General features: G+C 41.1%; 1 protein-coding gene across 1 annotated transcript; it reads left to right on the top strand.

Annotated features, from left to right (window-relative positions):
- On the top strand, positions 1–27,973 carry LOC104072610 (protein disulfide-isomerase-like protein of the testis). The gene is made up of 11 exons (XM_009572126.1): positions 1–199; positions 10,050–10,256; positions 13,204–13,337; positions 16,117–16,254; positions 17,000–17,110; positions 18,097–18,222; positions 19,184–19,381; positions 20,684–20,804; positions 22,192–22,373; positions 26,074–26,163; positions 27,902–27,973. Exons 1-11 carry the CDS (start codon positions 1–3, stop codon positions 27,971–27,973), a joined length of 1,578 nt encoding a protein of 525 aa, XP_009570421.1.
- Positions 27,974–27,986: the final 13 nt, after the last annotated feature.

Here is a 27,986-nt window from a genome sequence, read left to right as displayed (position 1 = left end):
ATGAAGACACATGAGTTTTTCTTTCTGCCACTACTGTTTCTCACAGGCTTCCCGGCAGCAGACAGCATAAGCCCAACTGAAACAAAGCCAAAGAAAGCCAAACTCCCCAAAATAAAAAAGGAGAACAATGTACTCTTGCTGAAAAAGAGCAACTTTAACAGAGCATTGAAGGAAACAAAGTACCTGCTGGTGGAGTTCTGTGAGTATCAGTTTTCGCTGTCTCTTACCCTAATGGCTCTGCAGAGCATGACTGATGCTGGGGCACTCAGGTATGCCTGTTTTACTGTTGCTTTGTCCTCCAGTAGTCCTTGTTTGTTTTGTTTTTCTCCATGTATCTACTTCTGACCATGAATACTGTAATTTATTCCTTTTTGGTGTGGTTAAATACCAGTCTGCTACATAAGACGGATACTGATAATAAGATGGGTCCTCACGCACACAGTGCTGAGTTGGCATTCTCTGCTTCCACTGCTTAGTTTTGCAAATATGTGTTTCACAGCAGTGATGGGTGAAACTCTAGCTATTAAAAAAAGGATCAGAGAGGGCTCTTCTCTCTCTTACGTTTTCATTAGCGCTTTGCATGATGTTTTTGCCGCATGGCATCTCTCCTCTGTGAGCATTTGGGCTTCAGGGAATGGCTTTTTACATCATTTTGGTGTCTGTAATTGCGTTATATAGGACTGCAAGACTCGTTCCCTGAAATTAGCACTTGGTTAGGTGGAGGCTGGTTTGTGGTTTTTGTATTAGGTTCATGTTCATTCCTCATGGGGAGGAAACTAGTGGGACCTTCTGAGTAACTAACTTTGTTAGAAGGTCTCGCCATCTGAGCCTTACAGAAGCCAAACGGTATATTCTCGTGATGTTACCCATCCAAAAATTCAGATGCTGCATGATTTCCCACTCCACAAACATGGAATTGTATCTCCTAGCAGCTTGCTGGTAGCAGAAACTCTTCAATCTGCGTAAGACAGCAAAAGATTTGCCTCTGTTGCTTGGGCATGACCTTGCTTCACTGTGCCATACTCGCTGAGCTCAGTGCACACATCCACTGAGCCTTAAATTATACAAACACCTTGCAAACTAGCCCTCCTTTGGAGGCAGGCATTAGAGAAAGGCACAAGCTGAAAACCCCAATCTATTCCATATTTGGAAGGGATATTTGAAATTAAGGCTACATCCTAACTTTGCAGAAGTGCATGTAATTTGTTCTTTTGCCTCACCACCAAACTTGGATGATGATGATGATGATAAGTAGTAGTAGTGTAGGTCAATCTGAAATGCAAACACTTGTATTTTTCCAACAAAACCTAAAATACACTAACGGATTAATGAAACTAAAAATATGTTTGGATCATACCAAACATTTCATTGATCCTGAAACAATGTTATGAAACTTTAAATATTTTTAAAACTTTCAGAACAATCACGTTAGAAATTTCTTTAAAACTTAATGTTTAAGACTTTTAAATCCTTATGAAAGTGTTGAAATTTAGCAAGATTTTATTTTTAAATTGTAGAGGGTCTAAAGCTCTTTGCCAAATTCAGTCTATGGTTGTGGAATGTTTTGATCTCTCTGAAGATGCATTATTTTGGTGAAAAACCAATTTATCAGAAAAACCTTAGTCAAGTTCTATTCTCAGCTTTGTAAGAGCTGATTCAAAGCACAGAACCTAAATGTCCAGGTCAGAGAAGAGTTTGCAGCCAAACCTCCTTAGTACTGGTAGAGCTGATCAACAATGAGACATTGCAACACACTTCAGGATTTTAACCTAATACTGAATGGAAAGAAGACACGTGAAAAGTTTCATAGAGACATGAGAGATGAAGAAAGAATTGATCAGAATAAGGTAGCCCAGGGACTTGGGCACTCAAAGGACGTGGGAGATCTACATCAGGATTTCTTCCCTCTACTCCAGAGCAGAGTCTTGGACCTCTCTCTCTGATATCCCACCACCCTCACAACCGGCGTTCTTCAGAAGGGAAGGACAAACACACTCTTCCATTCCACTCCGCATCTTCCAAAGAAGTCAGAGATGAAACACTGCTCCCCAATCACACCTTGCTCCAGTGATCCTCACTGCCTTCTGATTTGGATTCAAGATCACCATGTCTACCTGAAGGGCTTATGGAAAACTCATGCATTGCCTTTCACCCCACAAACCATAAAGGCATCTATAGTCCCTGCAGAGAATTATGAAATCACTCATGAGAGCTCCACAGCCCAGATACATTATCTGGAAATCACTGCCCTCAACCTCAATAGCTCCCTTCGGAAACACGGCACTAAACAGCCTCCGGGGCAGTGAAAAACCATCCTGCAGTGAGGCACTGCCCCGGGGATATAGGAAACCTGACTCCACAATTGTGAACCAGCTGGTTCATTTGCCATAATCATTTGCATTGCACAAAGAGGCTAAAGATGGGACACACACATACACCTACACAGAGGGACCATAAAGCCCTAATATTTTACGTCCCACTCCTTAAAACAGGCTATCTAAATAAACAATCTATGTGAACATGGAACTATTAAGAGAACTTAGATCATGAGAGACAAAGCAATATTCCCCAGATCACACAGGAAATCTGTGGGGCTGCCAGGAATTAGCTTCAGAAATCCAAAACAAATGCAAGACCAGAGACTTTTCTCTTCTTGATCCATTCTCAACCACAGAGATGCAGTCAGAGAATGGGGAGGAGTCCCATGCTTCCCAGAAAGTGGGATTTGTTCTGTTGCTGTACCAGCATGGGGAAAAGTCTGAACCCCAAACTTTGGTTCAATGCTCTAGGATCTGCCTTAAGCCTATCTATTAAGAGAAAACCCCAACGCTTTCCCTGTTGCATACTATTATCTACTTACCAGCCTCACAATATTTATTAGGAGAGGCCTGCTTTGATGTCTTCTGCCCAGCGGCTCCCACGTCCTCCTAATGCCCTTCAGTTCCACCCTCCCTGTGTCCCAGGTCTGCCTTCTTTCAGGCAAGGTTTATTATAAAAACATATGCTGACTTTCTGCCAAGCAGTATCAGGCTACCCTTGCGAGCTGACCAAAGTACACAGGGCAAGTACCCAGCATGGAAACAAAGAAATGACCCAGCATCAGGTATTCTTCTGCCATCATTCCAACTGCATTGTGCAACAAGAAAGTAACAAAAGGGGCAGGATGATGAGGGTGAGGAAGGACACCGCAACAGAGGTTCCAGCTTCTCTTTGGTTTTTGGGAAAGGCACTGAGAACAATGTCTGAGAACACTGTTGAGCAGCACACAGCAACGTGCCTACTCTCCCGTGGACTCAAGCCCTGCTGCCTGCCCAGCTGAATTATGTGCTCTGTATACGCTAGGAGCACTTGATCTCAAAGCTCATGTGAAAGGGCTCTTCTGCTGCAGTCCGTGGCATTTCCCCATCCACGTTAAACTGATCTAAGTATCACTCAAATGCCTATGAGCACAGGGTATATAGAGCACTTGCCACCAGCAGAAGGTAAATCTTACACCAGTGTTGCCTACATGGAACAGTTTTACTGTTTACACTATACGTTAGCTGAAAGTAAGTCCCTGTGTTGACTTTCATTGCACAATATTGTTGCTTTGAAAAACAAAAACAAAAACAAAAAATCCCAAGCACTCTGACAAAAATCCTCACCACAGGGAGGATAAAATTTGTACACTTACAAGCACAAACACTACAAGCACTGCTGCACACCACTGCAAACTGTGACCAGCTGAAGTAATGTATTAGCTTACTCTCGTTTTCCCAAGGACAGCAACTGTCTCAACACAGTAAGCTGCCCGAACACAGTAAAATACATCTCCTGTTTAGTTTCTCTTCAAAAGCCTTTCATAAACTTTTCCAACTTTCAGTCGTCAGAATGGTTCTCACAGGACTTTGCAACTGTCCCATATTTCTCCGTGCAAGAATAGTCCTCAAATCGCCCAGACAGTATGGTGAAGACCAGGCATATTTAAGGCTTTCCCAGGCCAGAGAGGCAGAAATAGCCCACAACATGCTCCAGCCCAGGGGAAATAATACAGTGCATCAGCCCACATCAGCAACTGACCATCTTGCAACTGAGACATGTTAAATGTACACAAGTACACTGTTTCTGCAAAGAAGAAGGTATTAAACTGTTCTTTATTTTCACTGGCAATATAATGGGTTTAAACACAGCAGACACATTATGGTCAGGGATAAAGACCACCATTTAACTGGAAGGCTAATGATGCACTGGAGGAACATGCCTAGGGTAGCTCTGGTATCTCCATTCATGGCAATATTTAAAGATTAGTCAAATAGCTATCAAGATTGGTTCAGATATAGTTTAACTTGCCTTAGGCTAGACCAATGACCTCTCCAAGTCCCTTACAGCTCTAGTTCTGTAATCCTTTAACTTGGCTAGTGGCATATTTTGGGAAACACAAAATGGGTACAGAGCACATGCTAACACCACTTTCTCCCACCTCTCAGAAAATCCAGGAAAAGGCCCAGATCCCAGTGAATGTTTGACTCCCCAGACCTCTGAGAATGCCTGGCCCCGTCCTTTCCAGCGAAAAGTTTCCTTTCCAATTCCTAGATAAACATGGAGATAACCTAAGGACAAGCACATAAGCAGTGCAGACCTTGTGCTGCTGCTTTGTGTGCCAAGTGCATGCTCATTTATGCCAAAGTGATGTTTACCTTTTTTAGCAGAACATTTGTATATCCAGTGAGGCATCGGGTCAACCGTAGGATTCCTGCAGCCTGTGACTGACAATCTATGCTGAGGTAATGGCATTTAATAGGTAAGATGGGGGTTAATCTTAAAGACAAACATCTCCTTTTCAAGGCACAAAAGCTGAGGGTGATGTTATTGAAAAAAACCCCAAGAAATTGCTGCCTGTGTATACATATAGTTCATAAAAAGGGGGATTTCTCGGAAGCAGGGGAGGCATGACTGATTTTAAATCAATTATATAGATCAGATGGGTCAGCTCACTCAAAGCCAACATCCAAATCATACTCACTCCTGTGCTCAGAACTGATTTCAGCATACAGCAGTCTCCTCACCACAGGAGGTGAATCCAAACAGTTCAAAACCACCCAGAACAGGTATTTCTTAAAACTAAGCTTCCTACAGGAACCTCGTGCAGTGTGAAAGATAGTGGAACGTGGGTGCCTCATTCCTGTAGGCTTCATCAGAAATCTGTGTTGGTCTTTTAGGAGTAAATCTTCTGAAAAAAGTCACTTAAATTGTTTGCAAAATACGCGTATAAAAATGAGCAGGACAATGGAAACACACATCCAACAAGTGCAAGAGTCACTAGATGATGTTCTAGTTGCTTGCAAAGACTTACTGATTAGCATGGGTCCCTTATGTAGGTGTCTCTTACACATGCTTATTTTATTGAATGCTTTGAATAAGGATCGAAACTGTAGAATAATCCTCAAGGATCCAAACTGTAGAATAAAACTCAATGTTTGCATAGCAGAAGATCTCAAGTGAACTGCAAACATTAGATTAACTCAGTTTAAAAGTACAGAGGTCAGCACAGGAGATTACGGGCTGTATCTCACTGTAGAAGAGAATGAGAGAATTCAAGGTCACACAAGAAAGTTTGCAACTGCAGCAAGATTAACATCCTTCTACTCTGATATGTTAAACACAACTCCATCCTTCATCTCGAGTCTTCTACAGAGAAAATTATGTATCTGTAGTGAAACTGTAAAAGCAGCCTACGCAGAAGATGAAAAGTGGGACTACTAAAATGACTTTCTGACCATGCCAGAAACCAACAGCAAGGAAATCAGTATTTAGCATGACAACAGACATATTCACAATGACTGCAGCAGTCACTAGACCATCAATATAGACTGCAGAATGAAACTACAATTAGCTAAAGAAGGAGGAACTCATCATGCTTTCACGTATACTCACTTCAAGAATGCTTTAGGGTCATTAAACACATTTATGTATCAGCATATCAGCAAAAATTTTCTTTGTCCACATTTCAAAACATTTTAATTCAGGAAGCTGCACTATGAAAAAAAAGTAGCAGCTTACTCAGGTTATTGATGTGTTCAAGAGAAAGAGTCTCTCAAAGTACAAGATTTCTGGTTTTCCTCCCGCTTTTGCCATATCCATTTGGTGTGGCTTTGGGCAAAATATACTCTGACTCTCTAAAATAGAGATGATGACATGTGATGATGCCCACCTTGTCCTTGATCCTTATGCAGTCACGCTGTAAGTTCTTCAGAGAGGCAGGACTGGTTTCTCACAAAATGTTTTACATTGCCTAGAACAAGACTGCTAGCGCCTTGAGCTGTAAAAATCAGCATTTTTTGATGGTCTGATTAAAAATCTTTATTCCCTTTCAGTTTGTCAGGCTTTGCCTTCAATGTACATGCAATTTCACATTAACCTAGTTCTCTGCTTGTCCATGGAAAACAAAACCGACAAAACTTGAGTTGCTGACATATGAAACAGGTAAAATATAAAAATGCATTTAAATCCTCAAATACGTAGACTTTATTATAGCTCATGAAATGGAAAATGTGGCAATCCTCCCATACCCAACACCCTTCCTTCGGGGAATGAGGGTGTGCATAAGGTCTGCTCTACATGACCGTTAGAGGGAGGCATTCTTACAGCAGTTCCTAAAATAAGGGAAACTTCAGTTGTCAGGGAAGGTGCTGAAAAATGAGATGCTGTTCTTCAGTGTGGGGCCTTCTTCTCAGAAAGACAACATGCCAATACTGTCTGAGAAAAGCGGCTGCAGAAATGGCACTACAGTCTGCCCTCTGCAAGTGATTTAAAAAGGTGACTGGTTGCAGCTCAATTGTTATCAAAAAGAAAAGAAAGAGTAGAAATTCAAGAGGACACCACACAGGTGCTTTTAACTCTCATAGTTCTGTGGCCCTTTTTAATTCTTCCCATATCTGAGCCAAAGAGCTTGAGTTGTTCTCAGATGCTGGATAATTTATTTTCAGGATCTTCTGTACACATGATAAAATGGTGGCAATCTGTTAAGATGCTCCTTTGGAGGTTCACATCTGTTTTGAAAAGGACACTTCACAAAACAGCAACGACAGATGTTGGGAGGGAATTCAGTGATACTTCCAAAAGACAGGTCAAAAACACTGTCTAGGAAAAAAAATTTAAAATCTCAACAAACCCTTACGTTATCCTTCTTTCTATTTACAACACAGCTAAAACTACTGATAATGAAGACATTCTCCCATTGTTAATACAATGCTGTTTCTGAGCTGACAGCCTTTGAAGGGCCTCTCGCTTCTGGCAGCTGCGGCATAGCACACTGATTTACATGGGTGTCCCATCACCCTCGCATGTCTTCCCTGGTGACCTTGCTACCAACTCTGTTACCTCTCGTCTGTGTCTGCCCTCGTACTCTGCTGACGCTCAGCTCTCCTCGAGTCTGGAGCCTGTAATGCTGTGTTAGCCTCAACAGCTGCTTCCTCACCCCAATGCCTGAAGCGATCGGTGTCAATAAAAATCTAAAACAGAGGAAGCAAAACAAAATTCAAGAAAAGGCTCCAAATAAAAGGAGTGATGATTTCCTGCAACACTCAAGCGACTTGAAAAATAAAGCACTTGGGAGGCAAACAGAGAATGAGTGGAATGAAAAAGAATTGATGGAAAGCTGAAGAGGAGTCTAATCACTCAGGAAAGCAGGGGAAAGGTGCGTGATGGATGTTTCCACAATGCTTCCTGGGTAGTCAAGGAAACAGTTTTTATCTGTCTGATGAAGAAGGCTGTTCACTCATTGAACTTCTGTCTCGCAGTTATCAGGTTAATGGTATTCGGATTTCTCCTGGTCTCTGAGTGCAGTGATTACTTTTTACGGGATGGAGTCATGCACTTTTCCCAGCTCCAGCCAGGAGCTAACAACTCTACCAACTCTCATTATCTAAGCGTGCTAGTTACATTACTAGTTACCTGCAACTCTGCCTATTCAGGTCACTCAGTGATAAGAGATCATTCTTAAAATATCTGTCTGGAATTGAAATATTTCAGAGAAAAATGGATCCTAAAACCCACCAGACAATCCACATACATGTTTGATGTCCATAAAGTTTATTATTCCCTGTATATTTGGGAAGCCTCTAAGTGGCTTCAGCTTCTGTGTCTGGACTTCACCAACAATTTCTTCTGCCCCTTCCCAAGGGAGTCCCGTTTCACTGTGGAATAAGCATTTGATCTTCCAAATTCCCAGTTGTGGTAAAACAGCTGCACAACCTTAGGTTGTTAGGAAAAAGTCATTATATTGAAATTGCCTCCGGTGTAAAACATTGCCTTGGAATTACCTAGAAGGTGCTGGATCCCTAATTGCCATGTGGCTTCCTGCTCCTTATTCCAACAGCACTCTGTCCAGACCAATAAGCCCTTTCTCTTGGAAAGCCCAATAACTCGGTCCAACTGTTCTGGGCTAACCCTGCCACATGCAGTCACTGTGTATCAGCACTCTTAAATTGCATAGCAGGTACCCCATGTTTTATTTAAAAGTCCACATATCTTTGCAATCATTTTAAGCAAAGATATTTCATAAAGGCACAATACACACTGTCCCTAGAAGCAGCAGTATTTTTATAGGGTAGACATGCTATTTGTTATGTTGACAGGTCAGAACTTTCTAATAGATATCATGGTTTTCTGCCGTTATGTCTAGAGCACATTGAGATAACACATTACAAACTTGTTGGGGAAAAGGTTCGTAAGAAGTTAGGATCAAATCTCTCTGGACTGATGTCTTTAAGCTCATTTACTTTATTTAGAGAAGTACCATGATATCTGAATGCCCCCTTTGGTTTCTGTGAGCCTAAGCCAAGATGGGTTTATATGTACAAGAATTTGGAAAGGCCTATCAAGTTAATATTTTGAGAAAATAACATTATTTAATGCCACTCTTCACACTCCTCGCAGTTAGGTGGAAGAAAATGATTGATGGCTGGGATTCAGAGCAAGGATAATGATGAATAATGCAAGAAATGTAACTCAGCACTGAGTTAGATTAGTGGTTTTATCTTTCATTTATTAGAACTTATACAGAAATGTTCATTCACATTTTGGGCAATGTCTTCACCAGGTAGGTTGTAGAGAAGTGCATTTGTAATTTTGTGAAAGAACAAAAGACAGATACTTTGTTAGATTTATGCTTTGGCGCATATGTGTGTCTGCTTGTGCAAGTATACATATATACAAGCAAGAACACACATAAATGTACGAAATCAAGATTAACTGGATGTTTTTCATCTGTTCCTATCTGAAAAGTATATTGATAAAACTAAAAATTTTCTGTGCTCTTTGTAATAAAACAAATCTAACAAGATAGGGTATCTCAATTTTATCAAAAGAAAGTCAAATTCATTTTCTTTTCAACTCAAGTTGCAAAACTGTAAAGCTCCAGGCCTTTACCTCTTATTTGACTTTGAATACAGAACAGTGATGTGTGACTAGTTTCTTTCTCTTGTCCGTTTTTCACGTTAATATAACTTATAACTCCAGATTAGGATGGCCCTTCTCCTTCCTCCAACACAGAACTGCCATTTGAGCTACAGAAGGGCTGGCACACAGCACGGCATGCAGAAATACGCTGCCAGTCTCTAAAAGACCATACTCTGTTGCTCTCCTTCCCTCCTCCTTATTTTATCTGGAAAAGTAGTTTCTTGCATTACAAAGGTTTGCCTCAGTGAAATGCTTACAAAAATGGTATCTTATCAAAGAATCCTAATGTGAGTAATATCTAACCCTACCTTGACCTCCCTTTAACTCATACCCAGCAGTCTGTCAGTCAAACTACTTTTTAATTCCACGTCATTTCTTCCCAACAGAAGACTATTGCAATCCTACTAGTTTTTCACCGTGACTGGTCCAAGTACATGTGGAGTGGTGAACAAACACAAAGAAGTAACTAGTAAAGATAATTTCTCATTTATTTCTGAGTCATAAAAGATCTTATTCAACCCCTCCAGCTACTACTTGACACAACAACCTCTACTACAAAGCTTCATGCTGCGGCGTAGGTAACCCATTCTCTTTTGGTTGACCCTTTCCAGATGTTTCTTTATCTCAATCATCTCAGAATTTGTCTGAAGAATTTGCTGAGGCTGCACGACAGCTTAAAAAAGAAGCTCCAAGAATCCAATTTGGCAAAATGGATGTCACACACCACCATGATTTGAGAAAAGAATTTAATATTCAAGAGTTTCCTACTGTGAAATTTTTTGTGGATGGCAGCAGGGAAGATCCCATAGACTGTAAAGGTAAACTGTCTTATGCACTGGTAAGATAATGATATTTAATGACAGGACATACTGATCTATTATGCTGCTGAGAAGAAAAACATAGATGCTTAGATAAAGAATATGCAAGGTAGCAAACTGGTTTTGCCCATCGTTTTAAACATACAATTACCTCTGTACCAATACAAGAACTTGGATTTCAATTCATCTTCCAAGTGTATAACTGAACTGTATGTTTAGTTCACACAGCCAAATTTATTGCTGGCGTAATTCCATCAAGTACAGAGAATCACCCCAACAACATGACTTACTCCCATTTACTACAATAAACATAAATAAGTAATGCCAAACAAGAATTTGGTCCCGAACCTGCTCCGTTTGCATTTCTTTTAGTTCACTGCAATTCCCGCAGGTAGCATGCCTACAGAAGTAGGCTGGAGCAATACTCTGTGCATCTAACAATGAAATGTGAATTCACTAAGTTCACACTGACTATACAGGCATACTGCCTAAACCAAGGAAAAGAATTCTGCAATTTAGCCATCAGAGGGAGCTCATATGTGGCTCAGAAAAACCATGGAATAATTTGAAATCTGTGATGGAAAGTTATTAAGCAAAGATGGCAATGTTGGAATAGGACTGACTTGAGCAATCCTGGGAAATCCAGGCCCTAGAGTTTTTCTTTCACTAAACATATATGCAAGAAAGATATTTAATTTTTTTTTTCCCGAAAATGATGAACTTTGTATTACAGAGTTGACAAAAATTGCATGACTTGGCCAAGCAGCTGTTAGTGTACTCTAAGCAGATACAGTTGAGTTTAATACAACCAACAAAAAAAGGAACCTAAAGTTTGCCTTCTGAGCCTGTACACAACCAAGTGCTCTGACTTCTTTAACTGCTGAGCCTCCTGTGGCTGCTGCTGCCAAAAGCTGATCTTCAGTATTTTTAGTAACTTGCTCTTCCTTGCTATTGAATTTCTTAACAAGTTCCCATCATCTAGACTTGTGCAAACAGCAGCTTCTGCACAAATGCCACTGAAAGCATGATTTGCCATACTGAACTTTTATTAGAGGTGCTGATACATAAGAGCAAAAGCGCTACCTTCACTCTCTGGTTAAATCTATAGCATTGACAAGAAAACCTCTTTTATTTACCTATTTGACAGGTATGCTTGTGAAAACCAGTGAATACAGAGTATCATAACACAACACGCACATAGTCACCCTTCAGCAGAGAGCTGCTATTTAAGACGCACTTACTAGCAAGACGCAAGAAGTCAGGAAACTGGCTTCTGCTCTGTGATTTGTACAACATAGCATCAACTGTTCAGAGCACATGTACCACCAATAATGACTTAAATTACATTTTGCTGACTGGTAAATGCTTATGTACAACAACTAGTAAAATCTCACCTATCACGTATGATTTTTAAACCATTGAGAATTGGCAACTGAAAATGCACAGCCACCGCCCAATGACTTCTCATGCAGAACTTGGTATACTTCATACCACAAACGAAACTGCAGACCTCGCTTAAACCAAGAAATTAACTCAAATATTTTATGGAAGAGGGAATTTTTGAGTGGTTGTCCTGGCAATGGACATAGCATGAAAGCCAAATCCTAGGCTTTGTAAAATCATCATTGGCCAGAATTTGGCCAATAGAAACAAGCTACACAGGCTGTTTAAAGCAACCCAATAGAAAGATTAATCACATGAAAAATATGCTGAGGGGTTATATCGCTGACATAAGCTGCAAGAGCTCAATTCTGCATTTAGACAGCAGAAGTCAAGCACTATGTGGCCACTAGATACTGCTCTGTGCTTTGCTCTGCAGCCCATACACTCCAGAGCAGATGCCTGTCTGCTTCACCTTAAAAAAAAATAGTATTTTAAACTAGTTGCAGTGCAGCCTGCTGCAAAATGACTTGATGGCAGTAAAATGGTCTGACTCAATTTTGATCTCGTCATATTGCCAAAATGCACAGTACCAGGACTTGCATCTTTGAAAATCCACTTGTACTGTATATCTTGACTCTAGCACTTCACAGCATGCAGACTTTTTCTTTTTCATATACAATTTTCATTAACCCTTTGCTGGACTCTTGCTCTGGTCCAACAAGGATGTCATACTCACAGAGATGAAAGGGCTACTTTACAGCTGAGATTTTCATCTCCTAAGCCTCAATTTGCGGTTCCAATTCCTCTGAAAAAATGATAGCTAGAAAATGTATTTTTTCAAGAGACTCAAGATTCCTAAAACTCCTGAAAGCTCAAAGAGAATTTACCAAATAAACATACTGACTGTAATCTCAGTAAAACTGGTAGCAGTAATTTGGAACCCAAAAGGTGGAACAATCCAGAATTAAAGGACAACTTTGACACTTCAGCTTTGTTTCTTATGTCTAAATTGGAAAGTGAAGCTGCAGCACCACAGAGGAATTTTAACATGTCTCTGTGCCTATCAGATCCCTTCTGCAGCACTGAAGGAGCAATTTTGACCCCTAATTTAATTGAACAGACAGTTCAATAAAATCTGCAATTGGCTTGAAGTTATTTTGGATTAAACCTCAGGTCAATCGCTCTTCACAGCTTACTGTGATTTTGGGACACATGAAATCTTGCAGAACAGGTTTTTTAGCTGTCTGAATTTCCTCATCTCTATTCTCCATCTGTGATTAAGCAGTTAATTGGACATACAGCCATTTGCAGAGGTCCCAGAAAACACAGTACCGATCCATCACTGATCTTCTAGAGTCAGCAACAGTTTAAATGGTGACTAGAACCTGAGGTTCAATTTGGATGCCCCAAGCCCACTTTGAATCAGCTTTGACCTCAATCCTAAGGAGCCCAACTCCCATTTGTATTCAGCATCCTTGTGCACCTCCACTGCCACTACCTTGATTGCACAGAAGTTTCTGACATTCATTTTGATGGTCATTTTAACTCTCTTTTCCTTCCACAGGAGTCAGACAGGCCTCAGCCTTTATTACATGGGTGAAAAGAAGAACAGGACCCAGCACTGTTTTAATCAACTCTACTGATCAGGCTGAAGCCATCATCCACGCTGACGATTTGGCAGTGATTGGCTTTTTTAAGGTAATTCACTGGAAAAAAGGCTGGTTTCTGTTTCAACTTTGGGATATACTGCTTGCCATCGCCACAAAATCCCACACATCCAAAAGACTTAGAACTTGCCTGAAAAACCCAGGCCCTCAGTTTTCTCTGCATTTTTTTTTTACTTAATTGTTTCTATCTACATTTTCACACTTCAAGATAAGCAGCCCAGGGATAAGAACATCTCACACCACAGCACTTTTCCTGAATAGGTACCCAGGCACAGAGACCTACCACTCTGAGGGCAGCTTCTGAGAGCATCATGCTACAGCAGTGTTTGCACAGCCCTGGTCACAGCAGACTTTCCTGTATTCTCAGAGAAAGGGCTTCTGCCAAACCATCCCAAATTTGGTGGCTGGTGGGAAGAGGGCAGAACTACTGACCTACCTATCCTTACTTAACTCCATCCTTTTCTTTGGAGAGACTTAACCCATTGCTGGTGTGGGTTATACTGCTACTGGAGTCTCCAAATGCAAAAAGTAGTAATCCCTGCCCAGAGTTGTAACTGATCTAAAAATCTAGGATTACCTGATCACTGCATTTCTATTCAAACGTGGTGTAAAATCATAGACATCAATAGCTGCAGGCTGTTCTGGTGAAGGAATGTTCCCTTCTTGCTTACGTCCATAAAAAAACAGTAAATATTGTCTAATATACTGGAGTGCCTTTTCTTCATCTTTCCACTTGATGATTTAAACAACTTCAGTGAAACTCAGGGGGGCAGAGCACAGCTCCATGAATATCACACTAACTGTGTTTTTTAGCTCCTGCCAGCTAAGAAATCTGCATAGGAAGTCATAAAATATTACACTGTATATGATCCAACTCATGTAGTCATTTCTCAAGCAAATTCCTACTAGTTTCCAGACCTGAATAAGGTTCTTAGGATTTGGGGCTGAATGATACAGAACAATAGTCAAATAGTTGTCCAGGTTTCGGCTGGAATAGAGTTAATTTTCTTCCTAGTAGCTGGTATGGTGCTACCATATGGATTTGGTATTTAGTATGAGAATAATGTTGATAACACACTGATGTTTTAGTTGTTGCTAAGTAGTCAAGGACTTTTCAGCTTCCCATGCTTTGCCAGGTGCAGAAGAAGCTGGAAGGGGGCACAGCCAGGACAGCTGACCCAAACTGACCAAAGGGACATTCCATACCATATGATGTCATGTTCAGTATATAAGCTGGGGGGAGTTGGCCGGGGGGCAGTGACCACTGCTTGGGAACTGGCTGGCCATCCGTCAGTGGGTGGTGAGCAATTGCATTGTGCATCACTTGTTTTGTATATTCTTTTATTGTTATTATTATTTTCTCTTCCTTTGCTGTCCTATTAAACTGTCTTTATCTCAATCTACAGGTTTTACTTTTTTTTCTGATTCTCTCCCTCATCCCACTGCAGGGGGACAATGACCGAATGGCTGTGTGGTCTGCCTGCCGGGTTAAACCACAACAATAGTGCAAAACAAATTTCAGCTGCCAAGGCATGCAGTCAGAAGTCAGTAAAATAGGAATAGGTTTTTTTCCTGCTTTTTCAATGTGTCCTTGGAATCTTTAATATCTGAAACATTCAATCAAGGATTTTCTCTAACTAAAGAGACTTTTATTCTGGTATCTCTCTGCCCAGTTAAAAGCACAGTGTCTGGACTCATACCTGAACTGATAAGGTCCCAGATGTGCTGGCTACAGTGGATAGTCCAAGTTTTATGGATGTGGAAAACAGGATTCATTACCAAAATGCCCCATAGTAACAGAGCTGGTGAACACATACAGCATAATAGGACAAACTGTGAAAATGCTGAGTGCCCAGAATTTTGCTTGGAATCTGCTTGCAGCTGTTTATGAAGGAAAGCAGTTTTCCAGTGCTGGGCCAGACTGAGAAGCCCTCGCTATCGCAGTGATGCTGGAGAGTTCCCTGAACCATGCTGATAGCAGACGTTGCCTGTGTTTGACTGGACTCCGTGATTTCACTCAGGGGCTGAAATGACAATAGATGAGCATGATCTAGGGCATGTCAGAAATTTAATGGGTGGAAGCCAACAAAATAGTGTCCAAGTATATAAAGAGCTGGATTTGGCCTTCTATTAGTCACAGATTGCTCACAAATGTGAGTGCCAGGATGTGTTGGGAGGTCTCAGCATATAAGTTACTATTCATCTAGCATGAAATAATTGTCTGATTAAATCAAATCTGGAAGCGCTGTTGCCTTTCATCATGCTTATTTACTATTAGTTTGAGGGTGGACAGCACAGTGATTATTTGACAGATGTAGGAGTCAAGGTCCCTGCCTTGAAGAGCACTCAGTCAAAGCACCAAACACATCACTCAGGTCCTCTTGCAAGCAGAGAACCCTCCTCTCAAATCCATCACATTGTGCCAGCTGTGCAGACGAGCTGCGGCAGGGGAGCAGCTGTTGGCATGATCCTTCCCCATCTGCAGAAGTCTTTAGAGAGTGTGGAAATGCCAGGGGAGTGCAGGACAGATGAGATTAGCACAGGAAGGACATAGGGGACCATACACCATCCCTGTTGACCCAGCCCAGCTGACACTAGCTGGAAAGGTGAACGCGCTAGTGGCGTCACAGCACTCCTAGGGTCTCCCCTATTGTGAAGATCTCCCCTTGGCAAGCTACACCCACTGTACAATTACACTCTCTTCCCTACCTCACAAGGCTTTAGGGGCCTGCCTCACCTGTAGCTCTCACTTCTACACATCCTAGCAGGATGCAGGACACAGTCTTAATAAATATTCTTTCTGGGACTAGGAACTTCACAATGACAGCGTGGAAGTTTTCTGTGAGACAGCAAGAGATGTGCCAGAGATGCCTTTCGGGATGACAGCTAGTGAGGACGTCTGTGCTAACTACGGCATCCAAAAGAACACCCTTCTTGTGTTTAAGAAGGTAGGAATGCAAGCCTAGCAGGCAAGGTGCAGTGAGCTGCCATGGCAGCTTTGGGCTACGGAAAGGCAGTTGGGGAATTTTTCAGGTTAAATAATTTCCTAGTTGAAATTTAAACAGCTTAACACAAAAAAATATTGCATTTACAGACAAGGGAGACAAGCAGGAGGCAAACAGCAACCTTTGGACAACTGGTATTTTCAATCTGGCTGCCTACATTCAGGCTCATAATTTATAGTTAAGGATCTGGATAAAATGGCTTTATTTTCCAACCCACGTTCTAATCAACACGTGCTGCCAGGTTCAGCGAGTTTCCCAGACGTTCACCTCTTTTCCTTTGTGTTGCTTTTGGCGAGGAATTTTATTTTCTTGCAATCCACAATAGAAGAAGTGGCCAACAACAAGAACAAAACTACACAGAAGTAGCACCAACATCTAGGCTATGAAGTAGTCAGACCAAGGACGCCCTGAGTGAGCCTATGTCACAGATAGTGTGTATAAATACAGAAAAGATCTTTCAGTATATGAAGATTATTGAGCAAATTAAAACTGTCAGCTGTACCTTGAATTTTAGCTATAATCTTGTTCTGTAATCTAGCTGTGACTTTTATTTTACATGTTATGGAATTTCAGTTACTGAGGATCATAAAATAGCAAAGCTGAGAACAACATTCTAGAGTAAAGACAGTCTCTTTGCTCTGATAGTTGATAAGGCCAACAACCTCACAAACTTCACTATTTGTCCAAGGGAAAACCTGTGCATAACGAAGTGCTTGAAGATGGCAGACAGAACAAACTGGATCTAATGAGGCTAATCAAAACCTTTACCTTGGATTTGGTCACTGAATATAATCTTGAGGTATGTGTATTTCACTGTATTAACAAAAGCCACAGGAGAAAGACAGGACAGACAGGAATCCATGCATTAAGAGACCTAGGGACCTATTCTGCTCCTTAGAGTTTGAGAATTTTGTTTGCTTGTTTGACTAGGCCAGCCCTAAACACATCTAGAAACACCAGCAGAATGCAACAGGCAGCTCTTGGTCCAGTCCAGGCCAAAGGATGCTTCCCTCTGGCAAGATGTTTCTTAGAGGAGACAGGGAACGGCTGGCCAAACAGTGAACTTGCCTGAACATGCAAACATCTCCCTCCTGTGGAGCCCACACAAAGGCCTGTGCTGCTTCTGCAGCAAACTAGGTAGGGTGGGAGGTTGGAAGGTCAGTCCCTATCCTGGCTCCAACCCTCCCGCTCCCATGCAGCAACCGGGTCCTCTGGGGCAAGACGAGGAAGAAAGAAACCAGCAATAACTGTGCAGGTAGGAAGGAAAAGACATGGAAATACCTGCTTGGCTGGGGGACACCCCGTTGGCGCTAATTATGGGTGGCATGAGAAAAAGGGCAGCTCTGTGCAGGGAAGGAGACGTGAGCTGCTGATGCCACCCAGAAGTGATGGAAGTAGCCCAACCAGGTCTAGCTCCTGCAGCTGCTGCAGTTGGGCCTCCGTGGGTAACACTGCCTTTTACTTTCAGCACATCTTCAGCATTAATTCTTCAGTGTGTATTACACAGAAGGTCAGACTAGAAGATTGTAACAGTCCCTTCTGACTGTAAAAACCTATGAATAACGATGAGGTTTTTCTTGGAACAGAGAAAACACTCAGCAGCTGCTGATTCTTCTCACTGTCTTCTTTAAAACAATGAAAAAAATCCAACGGTTACGGAAATGATCGGGAGTCTTAAAAGTACAATTTGCAATAGCAGAACTGAATGATACTGATACTCTGAGCCTCTGATTCACTGTTCTGCTCACGAAGAGTGGAACAGATGTTGAGTCTTTTGTTTCCCAGACATCTGTGAAGATTTTTGATGTCCCTGTTGAAAATCACATCCTGCTGTTCACCCCAACGAACTTGGAGACATTCAATGCGATTTATGAAAACTACAAGTCTGCTGCTGGGGAATTTAGAGGAAAGGTTTGTAATGCTGAATTCTGCTTTGCAAATATGAATGCCAAAAGATCAATGGTTACTGTAAAAGTACGCTGCTGTCAGTCCATCTTCTAAGACTACCAAGACATTTAAAAACAGTTTCAGTAACTATTCTTTGAATTTGTTAAGGACACAAGCTGAAAAATAAACTTCACTTGAAATTGATTCTTTAAAATGCAAAGACCACACAAACTAACACTAATTTCACCTGCTCCCAATAAACCTGTTTCTGATTTTACAAATATGACTTCTAGGAGCAACTTCCAACCAAAGATAGTTTTAGCAAGGTTCTGGCAATTTCTGCCACCACCACGAAACGTCATGAGGATCTCAGGGTATTGCCTGAACCAAGAGCTGGAACCAGCTACAAAACCTGAGAAATATTGCAAGGCATCTGCATAGCCTTGCTTGCAGCACACGTGTTTGCATGTATATAAACAGGTATAGGCAGTCAAACACAGAAGTATTTCAGTTTTACATTGTCAATCACTGTGGTGCTACTCCTGCCCCAAGTACGTGAGACACTGAAGAATCGTAAGTCATCTTGTGATAAAATATCACATATTAATATTGGTAAAGACATATGGATTACAGGTATTTCAACTTTTTTGTTCTGTTAAGATTTATTAGGAAGAGCAATAAGAGCTTTGAGAGGTAATTTAGAAGTGTTACTAAAATAGGTGATACCAAACCACTGTGAAAGGACAGAGGGAAAAGCTCCGTTCCTTTTGGCTGCTTTGGCATTTGTTACTAACTAGGATCAAGGTATGATAAAGTCCACAGAGCTGCTGGTTGTTGGACCAAGACCAAAAAATGCTTCTACACCATTCCTTGCATTTAAGGTTAGATCCTAACCCACTGCCAAGCTCCATGGTCCATTGCTCTAAAATGGCAAAATCAAAGCTGGAAGACTCAACCAGGTGCATGACTCTCTCTTTATTATCAGATAATATTTGTCTTGGTGGATACCAATGAGGCAAGGAACGGACGAGTTTTTGAGTATTTTCACATCAGGGAGGTTGACGTTCCAGCTGTGAGAATCCTAAATCTGACAAGCGATGCAAAGTACAAAATGCCTGCAGATGAGGTGACTGTGGAGAATCTAAAAGAATTTTGCCAGAGCTACCTAAATGGAAAAGCAAAGGTATGTCCATTACTAATAAGACGCTTCTCTACCACACCAGCTAAAACACTAACAAATTTGTAAAACATCCCTTTTTTAATTAGAACCGTGTGCTGTTCCAGTCATCAGTTTATTAATTTATTCTCGCTCTGATGCATTCATCTACAGTTGCTGACAGTACATTCCTCTGTATTTAATAACTGACGTGGACTAGAAAGTTCTCCAGTCCTCCTATGTAAAAACTGGATAAATAATTTATGGCCCAATACTTTAGTTGATTTCAGCTGATGTATTTTAGTGGTTTACAAACTCCCTAGGTTTCAATCTTTCCAATACTATAATGGAGATATTTCACTCCCTTAGTTGGGAGAGATGCAAACAATGATTGCAATGGATTTTGAGGTTACAGAGAAGTCCAGTAAATAGAAAATTGACAGTTTCAGAGTGGAGTAAGATTTGGTATTTGTTGTAAGCAAGTTTAGCAGAGTGAATTTTCACAGGAGGGATCGTTCCCAATGATAAATACAGTATTTGTTGTCATAACGAGGCATCATCCTCCACACTCGTGAAAAATACATTAAAATGTTTTGCTTATTCTGTGCTCTTCAGGGTGATTTACTTTTGTTTCCATCACGAGGAGAAAAGATGAAGTAGTCAGTCTGACAGCAGGCAGAATTTAAGAGATTTGAGTACTAGATCTTGATTTCAATGTTGGAGGGGGGTAGAAGGACAGAAGAGGTGGGGATGTCTCCTCCACCAAAATCTGCTTGAGCAGCACATTCCCACCAGGGAACAGAATGTGTGCCTTTCTACTACTGTGCTGTGGTGTAAGAGAAAAGAAATTGCCAGCTAATATACTGTAAATTGTAGGAGTCGCGCGGACTGTGATTCGTGGTGAAGGCAGGATTTAAGCAGCAATGCACACTTTCTTGTGTGTTTTACATCACTATTGAGAGCCCACAATAGGTAAGCTTTTCAGTAGTCTAGCTTCTGAACACTGGGCAACAAGAATTTAGGACAATGAATGCAAATGTATTCCAAAGGGTCATTTCAGACAATCTACTATGGAGTCTGTATTGAAGAGAGGGACAAGTAATTCCGACTACCAACTACGCAGGGGTGCGAGACCCCAGCTCCCCGCTGAAGGGAGAGAAGGTGATAGCACATGAAGGCTGGCTAGGATGTAGAGATATAAAAAATAATGTACAGTAATAGTGCACATTAGGTAGAGAAACATCCCATCGGTCTCACATTAACTTCAGTTGGAGTACAGTTTCTTAATGCTCCCTGCACTTTCACAGCAGCGTTTATGTTTCTGCTTAGCTACATCTCTCTAGTGAAGAAATTCCAGAGGACTGGGACAAGATGCCCGTCAAAGTGCTTGTTGGGAAGAATTTCAACAGGATTGTCTTCAATAAGACCATGACTGTGTTTGTTATGTTTTGTAAGTGTTATTGTTTTATTCAGATTTTAAGTTGCTTTAACATGATCAATTGGAACTGAAAAACGAAAGCGCATCCTTACATACCAAACTAGTCTTTCCACTTCACAGAAGCCGAACTTAATGCATTTTTGTTGTGCGATGAAAGCATTGAAGAAAAATTTGTGTCATATCTATGGAAACACTGTGATACATTTGCTGACTTAGGGTTGCACTGAATAACACTAGATCCCTTAAGTAAATATTTGTCAAGGCCGTATCAAATCTCAGTGTTGAAAGACAAAATGACACTAGAACGTCATGTTGTACAATGGAACATTACAGCGTGCTGTACAGTATGAGTCAGGCTGTCTTCCAAGGACAGAGGGAGAGTTAAGTGACGTTGTCTGGTTATAATGCTCTAGGATTAAATCCCGGAGAGGAGTTGTGGTTTAGCAAATCGTAACTCCTTTTTTCCTCCTCTGTCTGCAAGGGAAGTGGCTTTCCTGCTTGACTTCTCCCAGCAAGAAACCACTGCCCTATCCCTGTACCAGCCAGCAAGGATTAGTTTGTGCCTTAGTTACTTCAGTAGAGCAAACATGCAGCATTAACATAAATATAGACAACTAGCTGTACTGCCCTGAATTCCAGAAATTCTTAAAGATACGTTCCCGCAATCCTCCTTGTTGGCTGCAACCATTTCATTCACACAAGTCATTTTTACATTTCAGTATCATGAACAAACTGATCTAAGCAGGAATTGAACCAAGTCCTCTGGAAATGAAAGGCTGGTAAATGGGATGTAATGTATTCAGGAAAGTGCCCCAGAAATTTTAATTCCATCTAAACTGAGTATGAGCATTGTTCTCATGACTGAAGAATTGCGACCGTGTTGTATGCTATTTAAGGGGATACTTGGCAGTTTGCCTTTTTGCTAACCTGCACGAGTGCAGTGCTCAGAGTCAAAACACCACCACACCTCAGACTCCTCCTTTTAGTGTAAATATAGCATAGTTTATGAACACAGTTAATTTTAGTATGCAGAAAGCATTTTGTGCTTCTGGCAAGTATTTCACCATGGGAATGATGCAAGACTTACTTGGGTTGCATTGGTTATCTGGCACGCCCCTCCAGCAAAGTCATATGACAAGTGTTGTGTGTTTGTTATAGTCATAAAAGGCTAAACAGAACTAAAGCAGCACTCCTATCAGAAATGCATTAGTGAATAGCTAGTTATCACTATCTGAAAACTCATGAAATTAACAAGGGGTGAATGGTTTCAAGTAGAGACTGACCACAACTGCAATCCAAAACGCTGTTAACTTTAAGAGCTAAATGGGTCCCAGTGATTGCACCAGCACATGCTCTTCTGCCAGGCTGTATCCTTCTACTTTTATTTTTAAATTTGCAGATGCCCCTTGGTGCTATGACTGCAGAAAACTCCTGCCAATCTGGGATGAGCTAGGAGAGCAATATGAAAGTCACAAAGACATAATCATTGCAAAGATAGATGTCACAGCAAACGACATCCTGTCCGTTGGATTAGATCGCTATCCGTTCTTCAGACTCTTTCCTGCTGGACCAGATTACCAGGTGAGAAGCTGTCGGGGAAGAACGTGGAGACACAGCTGCACACTGAGGGGGGTGGCTGCGTGGGTGTGGGGGGGTGTGGGTGCGTTTGCACGCATGCGTCACAGTGAGAAAGGAGTCCTTTAAGCAAGAAAGTTTTGGTCCTTATCTACTCAACATTGGATTCATTACTGTCAAGAACCTGAATTAGAGGAGAAACCCTTCTATCGTCTTCTCCTATGTGTGAGGCTGTGGCAAGAGCCCGCGTATCATTTACTGACTTGGACCTACAAGTCATTACAGACTTACATTCTGCTGTTTAACAACCTCCAATCTGCCTGTTGGGTTCTAGCAACAGTCTCAACTCAGAGTGAACTTACAGATACCTCCTAATCATTGCACTGCCTTTTTACGTCAAACCATGACAAGAGATGTACTGTCACAGAACTATTCTGTGCCAGTTGTTTCTGGAGCAGGTATGACTACAGCCTCTAAAATGCTGGTACTACTCTTGTTATATCCTCTACATTTTCACAAAACCCAAATCCCAAAACTTTCTTCTGGATGCTTATGCCAGTAATTTTACTTCATTCCAGTATCACAGCCTCAAATTGGAATAAATATTTGTTGTCAAGACCAATGATCTTTACAATATGCTACCTAGTACATCAGCTATATTACACAATAATCAAAAAATGCTGCTGAAAGAGGAGGCAAAATTAAATAGTTACATTCCTCCATCTACGTAGATAATCTAATTAAAAAGAAAATATCTCTGAAGCAAAAAAAAAAAAAAATTCTAAGATAGTGTTATAATTAAGACATTACTAAGCTTTTCATTTTTCTTCTTAGTCCTAAACTTAAATTAAATTCTAAAACATTTGCCCACGTCCTCATTTAATCTTTGAGGGAGAGATTTTCCTCTTGGATGTGCATGCACAGCTTCTAATGAATTGAACTGCAGTCCTGCACACTCGCACCATGTTTAGTCTTTATGCAGAAAAGTAGAAACCCATTAAATGCTCATAATAAATGTCAGCTTGTCAAAAAATATCAGTAAAAACTTTCATTAACTATTAAGGGATTGTTTCATACTTACAAATACGCTGAAATTAAAGAGTATTTGAAATCTCAAGTTTTTCCTTGTGCACCATGTTTTTATACTAGTTCCCTCAACTTCAGGGATTTTAACTTGTACACCAGTGCAGGTGTCCTGTAGATGTCTGCAGTCTTGCAGACCCAAGTGTTCTGGCCTTCCTTCTTAGCTGGCCACAGACATCTTTACTCACTACAGACAATCATAAATGAACCGAGACACACTCAAGCCGCTAATACACAGTCACTGCAACAGCCCTCAGTCATTTCCTACCCAACCAGCAGTTATACTGGGAATTCTCCCACATATACTTGTCCTTTTCTAGAAGTTAACCAAAGTCAGAGCACAGGATACAAATGTGATATCACAATGTGCCAAGGCTCAGAGTATCTACTGTGTTTTTCACTGTATAGGCACTGTCCCAAAATTACGATCCCTACTCCCTTATTCTAGCCATGAAAAGAGCGACAGAAGGGGCTTGGAGCCGAAGAGAAACCAGTATGTTCAGAATGAAGAAAAAGAGGAACAGGAAATATATACAGTCCAACAACACCTATGTTGATTTCACACACACATCTGTTCTAGCCTTCAGTATTTTGCTAGTGTTAGAAACACAAACACATGAGCTTTCCAATTACCTCTACCGATCCTTCGCACTAAGAACTAAGGATGAATTGAACACTAGCACAGAAACAGTAGGAACTCTAAAGATTAAATAACTATCAGAAGACTCTAGAAAGCACATCAAAATGCATGTAAAGAAGTCTGAACCTGCTCCTGATAAACCAAGGGAAATGTGGCTAACATAAGACGACCCAAAGCTGTTTTCTAGAACTGGCTTATCACGTCCTCTGGCCACCACAGACACCCTTACACCTCCTTAAAGGCAAAGCCATGGGCAGAACACATTACTATGCAGTGCTTTCCAAGCACTCTCACCTGATTAGATACTACCCTCCTCTGAACAGAAGTATCTGCTAGGTCGCCAGGCTATGACCTGTCTTCTTTCCAGTGGACTGTCACTCTTTAGTCTGTTTAAGAACAGGTTCAGCTTTTCCTGAAGTTAATAACAAGTCACCCTCTCACTTTCAGTGGATACAAACTAGATGCATAACAACATTTTTAAATCAGGAGCCACTGCAGGTTAACTGGAATTAAGTGGAGTTGGATGAGCTAAGAGACCTGGGCGTTTAAGCATGTGCCCTGTTTTCCAAAGCACCGAGTGTTTCTGTGCTGGTGAACAGTTATAGCCAGAGCTGAAGGAACAAGAGAGTGAATCTGATTAATTACATGGAGGAGGGAGTGACCAGGCATCATCTGAGGTCCATCTGTGAAGCTGATGAACAACTCATCCACTGCATCATCCGCTCCAAATTTAAGAGCAAAACATGCAGTCTTTCAGACAGATTTAAGATTATTCTATTTGTTTCTATGGATTAAGTGAGAAAAATAACATTTACATACTGTTACGCACTGATTACTCTAATGAGAAGTACTGACATATATCCTTAGTAACCAGTGCAGAGATCAGCTGCTTCTCTGGCTTTACAGGTCTTTGGGCCCTGAGAAATTGCTGTTCCCGCCACCTTCAGAGTCGATAAAAATCAAGACTCATCTGAGAATATTAATTGCCCCTGGAGGAATCAAATAATCTTTCTGAAGAAACTTAAGCTCACAAACATAAAAAAAACCTTCAAGGCTGACACACTTTTTATTACAAGAGAATACCTTACTGCACGGAAATATCAAACCTGTGTATAGTTTTAGTGAATTCGCCAGAGAATGGAGGTGTTTTGTTTACAGTCCTTTGAACACAAATCAGGTGTAAGAGTAACTGTGTAAATGTAAAGTAACACAGCATTATTGGTCTCAGTGGGAATAAGTAAGAATAAGCATCTGCCTATTTATAAATATACTCCGGTAACAGCAGAACAATTCCCAATGTCATGTACACAAGCTTCTATAACTTTTTGTTAAAAGACTTGTGCAAGATCCTTTTATACTTCCAGAGAGGAAAGGTGGTGGGGGGGGATATCTTTAAAATACAGTATGGTGCCTAGACCTACTCAGAGAATTTTAAAGCTCTAAACTGAAAGTGCTTCTTCCATTAAACTTCCTCAGAAGAAAATCCTCAGTAAACCCCCAACTTAAGATGAAGTATAAGAAAATTAATGTCACTGCTCATCTTCCTCCTGTTCTTTCAAGCTCTGCAACAGCTGGTACTTTTTCAGCATTTGAATTTCCATCAAAATGTTTAGACAGCTTTGAATATCATGGCTGGACATTTAAAAGACTCTGCTCTTCAAAATATCTTGCAAATGTTTATTGTTAAACACAGAAAAGACACTGACGTCAGTAGTTGGCAGGATCCCAGACTGGTATTATACAATAACAGTTATGTTTTTTATACAAATCCTTTTCTTCTTAGGGTTATACATCTATTTCTTCTTTACACTTGAGTTTCAGATGACACTGGAACTTGCTGTGCCTCTGCCCTCGCTTTCTAAACTGAGCACGGAAGTCTAGAGTTTGGTCAGTCTAAAGAACTGAAATCCTCCAGCTGATTATGCTGTTATTTCCAGCATTTTGTGTACAGAGTTAAATACTTAACCTTAAAACTCTTTTCAGGAGGTGGCCTATGCCGGGGAGCACACCTTGGAGGCATTTTCTAAATTCTTAGAAGAACAAAGCAAGACAAAAGCAGAACCAGGAGAGAAGGTAGGCATTCGATCCAGACACTGACTGATCTGCTGTGTAATCCAAGGCATGTTCACACCTTGTACAGGCATACCTGAACTGGCTATAGCATAGCCACACATATGGGCTTCAGCCACTGCTCATGTCAACCCTTGCGCGGTTCTTACCAGCTCTTAGCTGGTTTCCAGCTGACTAGCTTGACATGACCACGCTAGCTGCAGTCATATACCACTGCCTGGCAGGTACACGCCCACTCACATCCTTGTTTTCATCACACAAAAAACTCTTCTTCCACTGCTCATGTTATCACTGAGTCACTGCGTTAACACTCTGGCAGCAAGTCCTGCATGGCAGAAAGGAACCTGCACCTTGACAGGTGTAAGCAAAACTTTGTTAGGATTTTAGCTAGAAAAAAGAAGCCCTAGCTACGTTAGTTTCAGCTATAGCTGGAGTGGTTCAAATACCCATCGCCCACCTCATCCTGCTACATGCAGTGCGGCTTCTCTTCTTCATAAAGCAAGGGCACAACTGAGAGCAGACATTGTCCCCTCTCTTGGCAATCTGCTTATGATTCCTCAAGCCTTTCTCCTCCACTGTAAATCAGACCAGATAAGCATTAGCTGTCCCAGATCAACCTGTTATTTAATTCCAGACACTTCACCACAAAAAGACATACTGTAAGTGAACAATGTGATCAAGCTCCATGCAGACAGCTCCAACCACAGAAAAAAACTGACATAGAGAAGGAGACACTATCCACCCAGTATAAGAATCATGGGCCCATTCTGCCTGGAAGTGAAGTCCAGGCAGAATGTTAATGACAGTTGTCATTAACGCTCTTTTCAACTAGTAGGGAAACTGTGGGTGGAGAAAGAGTTTTGAGTTTTCAGACTTATTTCCACCAGAGACTTTGATTTGCTCCTGAATTCACTGCTCAAATAGGTGGTTACAGGTGGAGAGAGATGACTAAACCAATATTGGGACACAGAAGTCTGCCATGAAGGATCAAACATCCAGCTCTGCCCAGTCAGTGCATAATTCTGTTTTCCAATACCCAAAGCCTACGTTTGGTGTCTGCCTCTGTTGCATATTTTTTAGTGATGTGTTTGAAGCAGATCTGTTGAGTCCTACACACAGTCTTTTACATACAATGTTAGAGCTGTGTATATTCTGTCATCTCTTCTTCATGCTTTATTTCACGTTAAAAGAGTAAGTAAAAAAGCCAGTTTAGGAAACACCATTCAAAAACATGCTCTGTGTAGCAAAAGGGGTAAGTAATTGGCATTTGCTCTTCTGTTCACATCCTCCGTCCATACCTGACACCCACCAAATTTTCCCAGAAGACTGCCATATTAGACCATTTGCAGTACAGTGCTTGATGTGAAGTCCCCTGTTGGAGTAACTCTTCATCCTCACCTCAGGGCATTCACAAACACACAAACAAGATAAATAAGAAGTAGTTTCTTTTGAGATTGACTAGGAAAGACTGTCTTATGGCCCATCAGCTTACCAAACACGGTTTTCCAAGTTCTTATTAAACCTTCACACAAAGCCTCATCTAAGCTTTGCCATAAGCCAGTGTAAAGGTTTGAAAACAACACATTTTAGCAACAGCTGCACTACTTCTGACCTCATTAACAAGCCCTCAAGTTCCTTGGTTGAAAAGATGAAAATCTGCATTTTTTGGAAGTACTAGAGCAATTCTCTTTGTGAACATCAGTAATAAACAGCTTTACTCTTGCATTTCGTTTTTTAAAAGGATCCTTCAGGAGGAATCAAAGAGGATCTTAGCCAAAAAGAGACTGTAATAACAGAGAAAGAAGAACTTTAATAGTACAGAGAAA

The sequence above is a fragment of the Fulmarus glacialis genome, unplaced genomic scaffold (genome assembly GCF_000690835.1).
Source record: "Fulmarus glacialis isolate BGI_N327 unplaced genomic scaffold, ASM69083v1 scaffold20582, whole genome shotgun sequence".
NCBI lineage: Eukaryota > Metazoa > Chordata > Aves > Procellariiformes > Procellariidae > Fulmarus > Fulmarus glacialis.
The sequence above is the reverse complement of the archived record's forward strand: the minus strand, read 5'-3'. Positions and strand labels throughout refer to the sequence as shown.

Coding starts and splice junctions, on each gene's coding strand:
- LOC104072610 (XM_009572126.1), top strand. CDS start 1: ATGAAGACACATGAGTTTTTCTTTCTGCCACTACTGTTTCTCACAGGC. Junction 16,255..16,999: donor CCCTTCTTGTGTTTAAGAAG/GTAGGAATGCAA, acceptor TATTTGTCCAAG/GGAAAACCTGTGCATAACGA. Junction 26,164..27,901: donor AAGCAGAACCAGGAGAGAAG/GTAGGCATTCGA, acceptor GTTTTTTAAAAG/GATCCTTCAGGAGGAATCAA.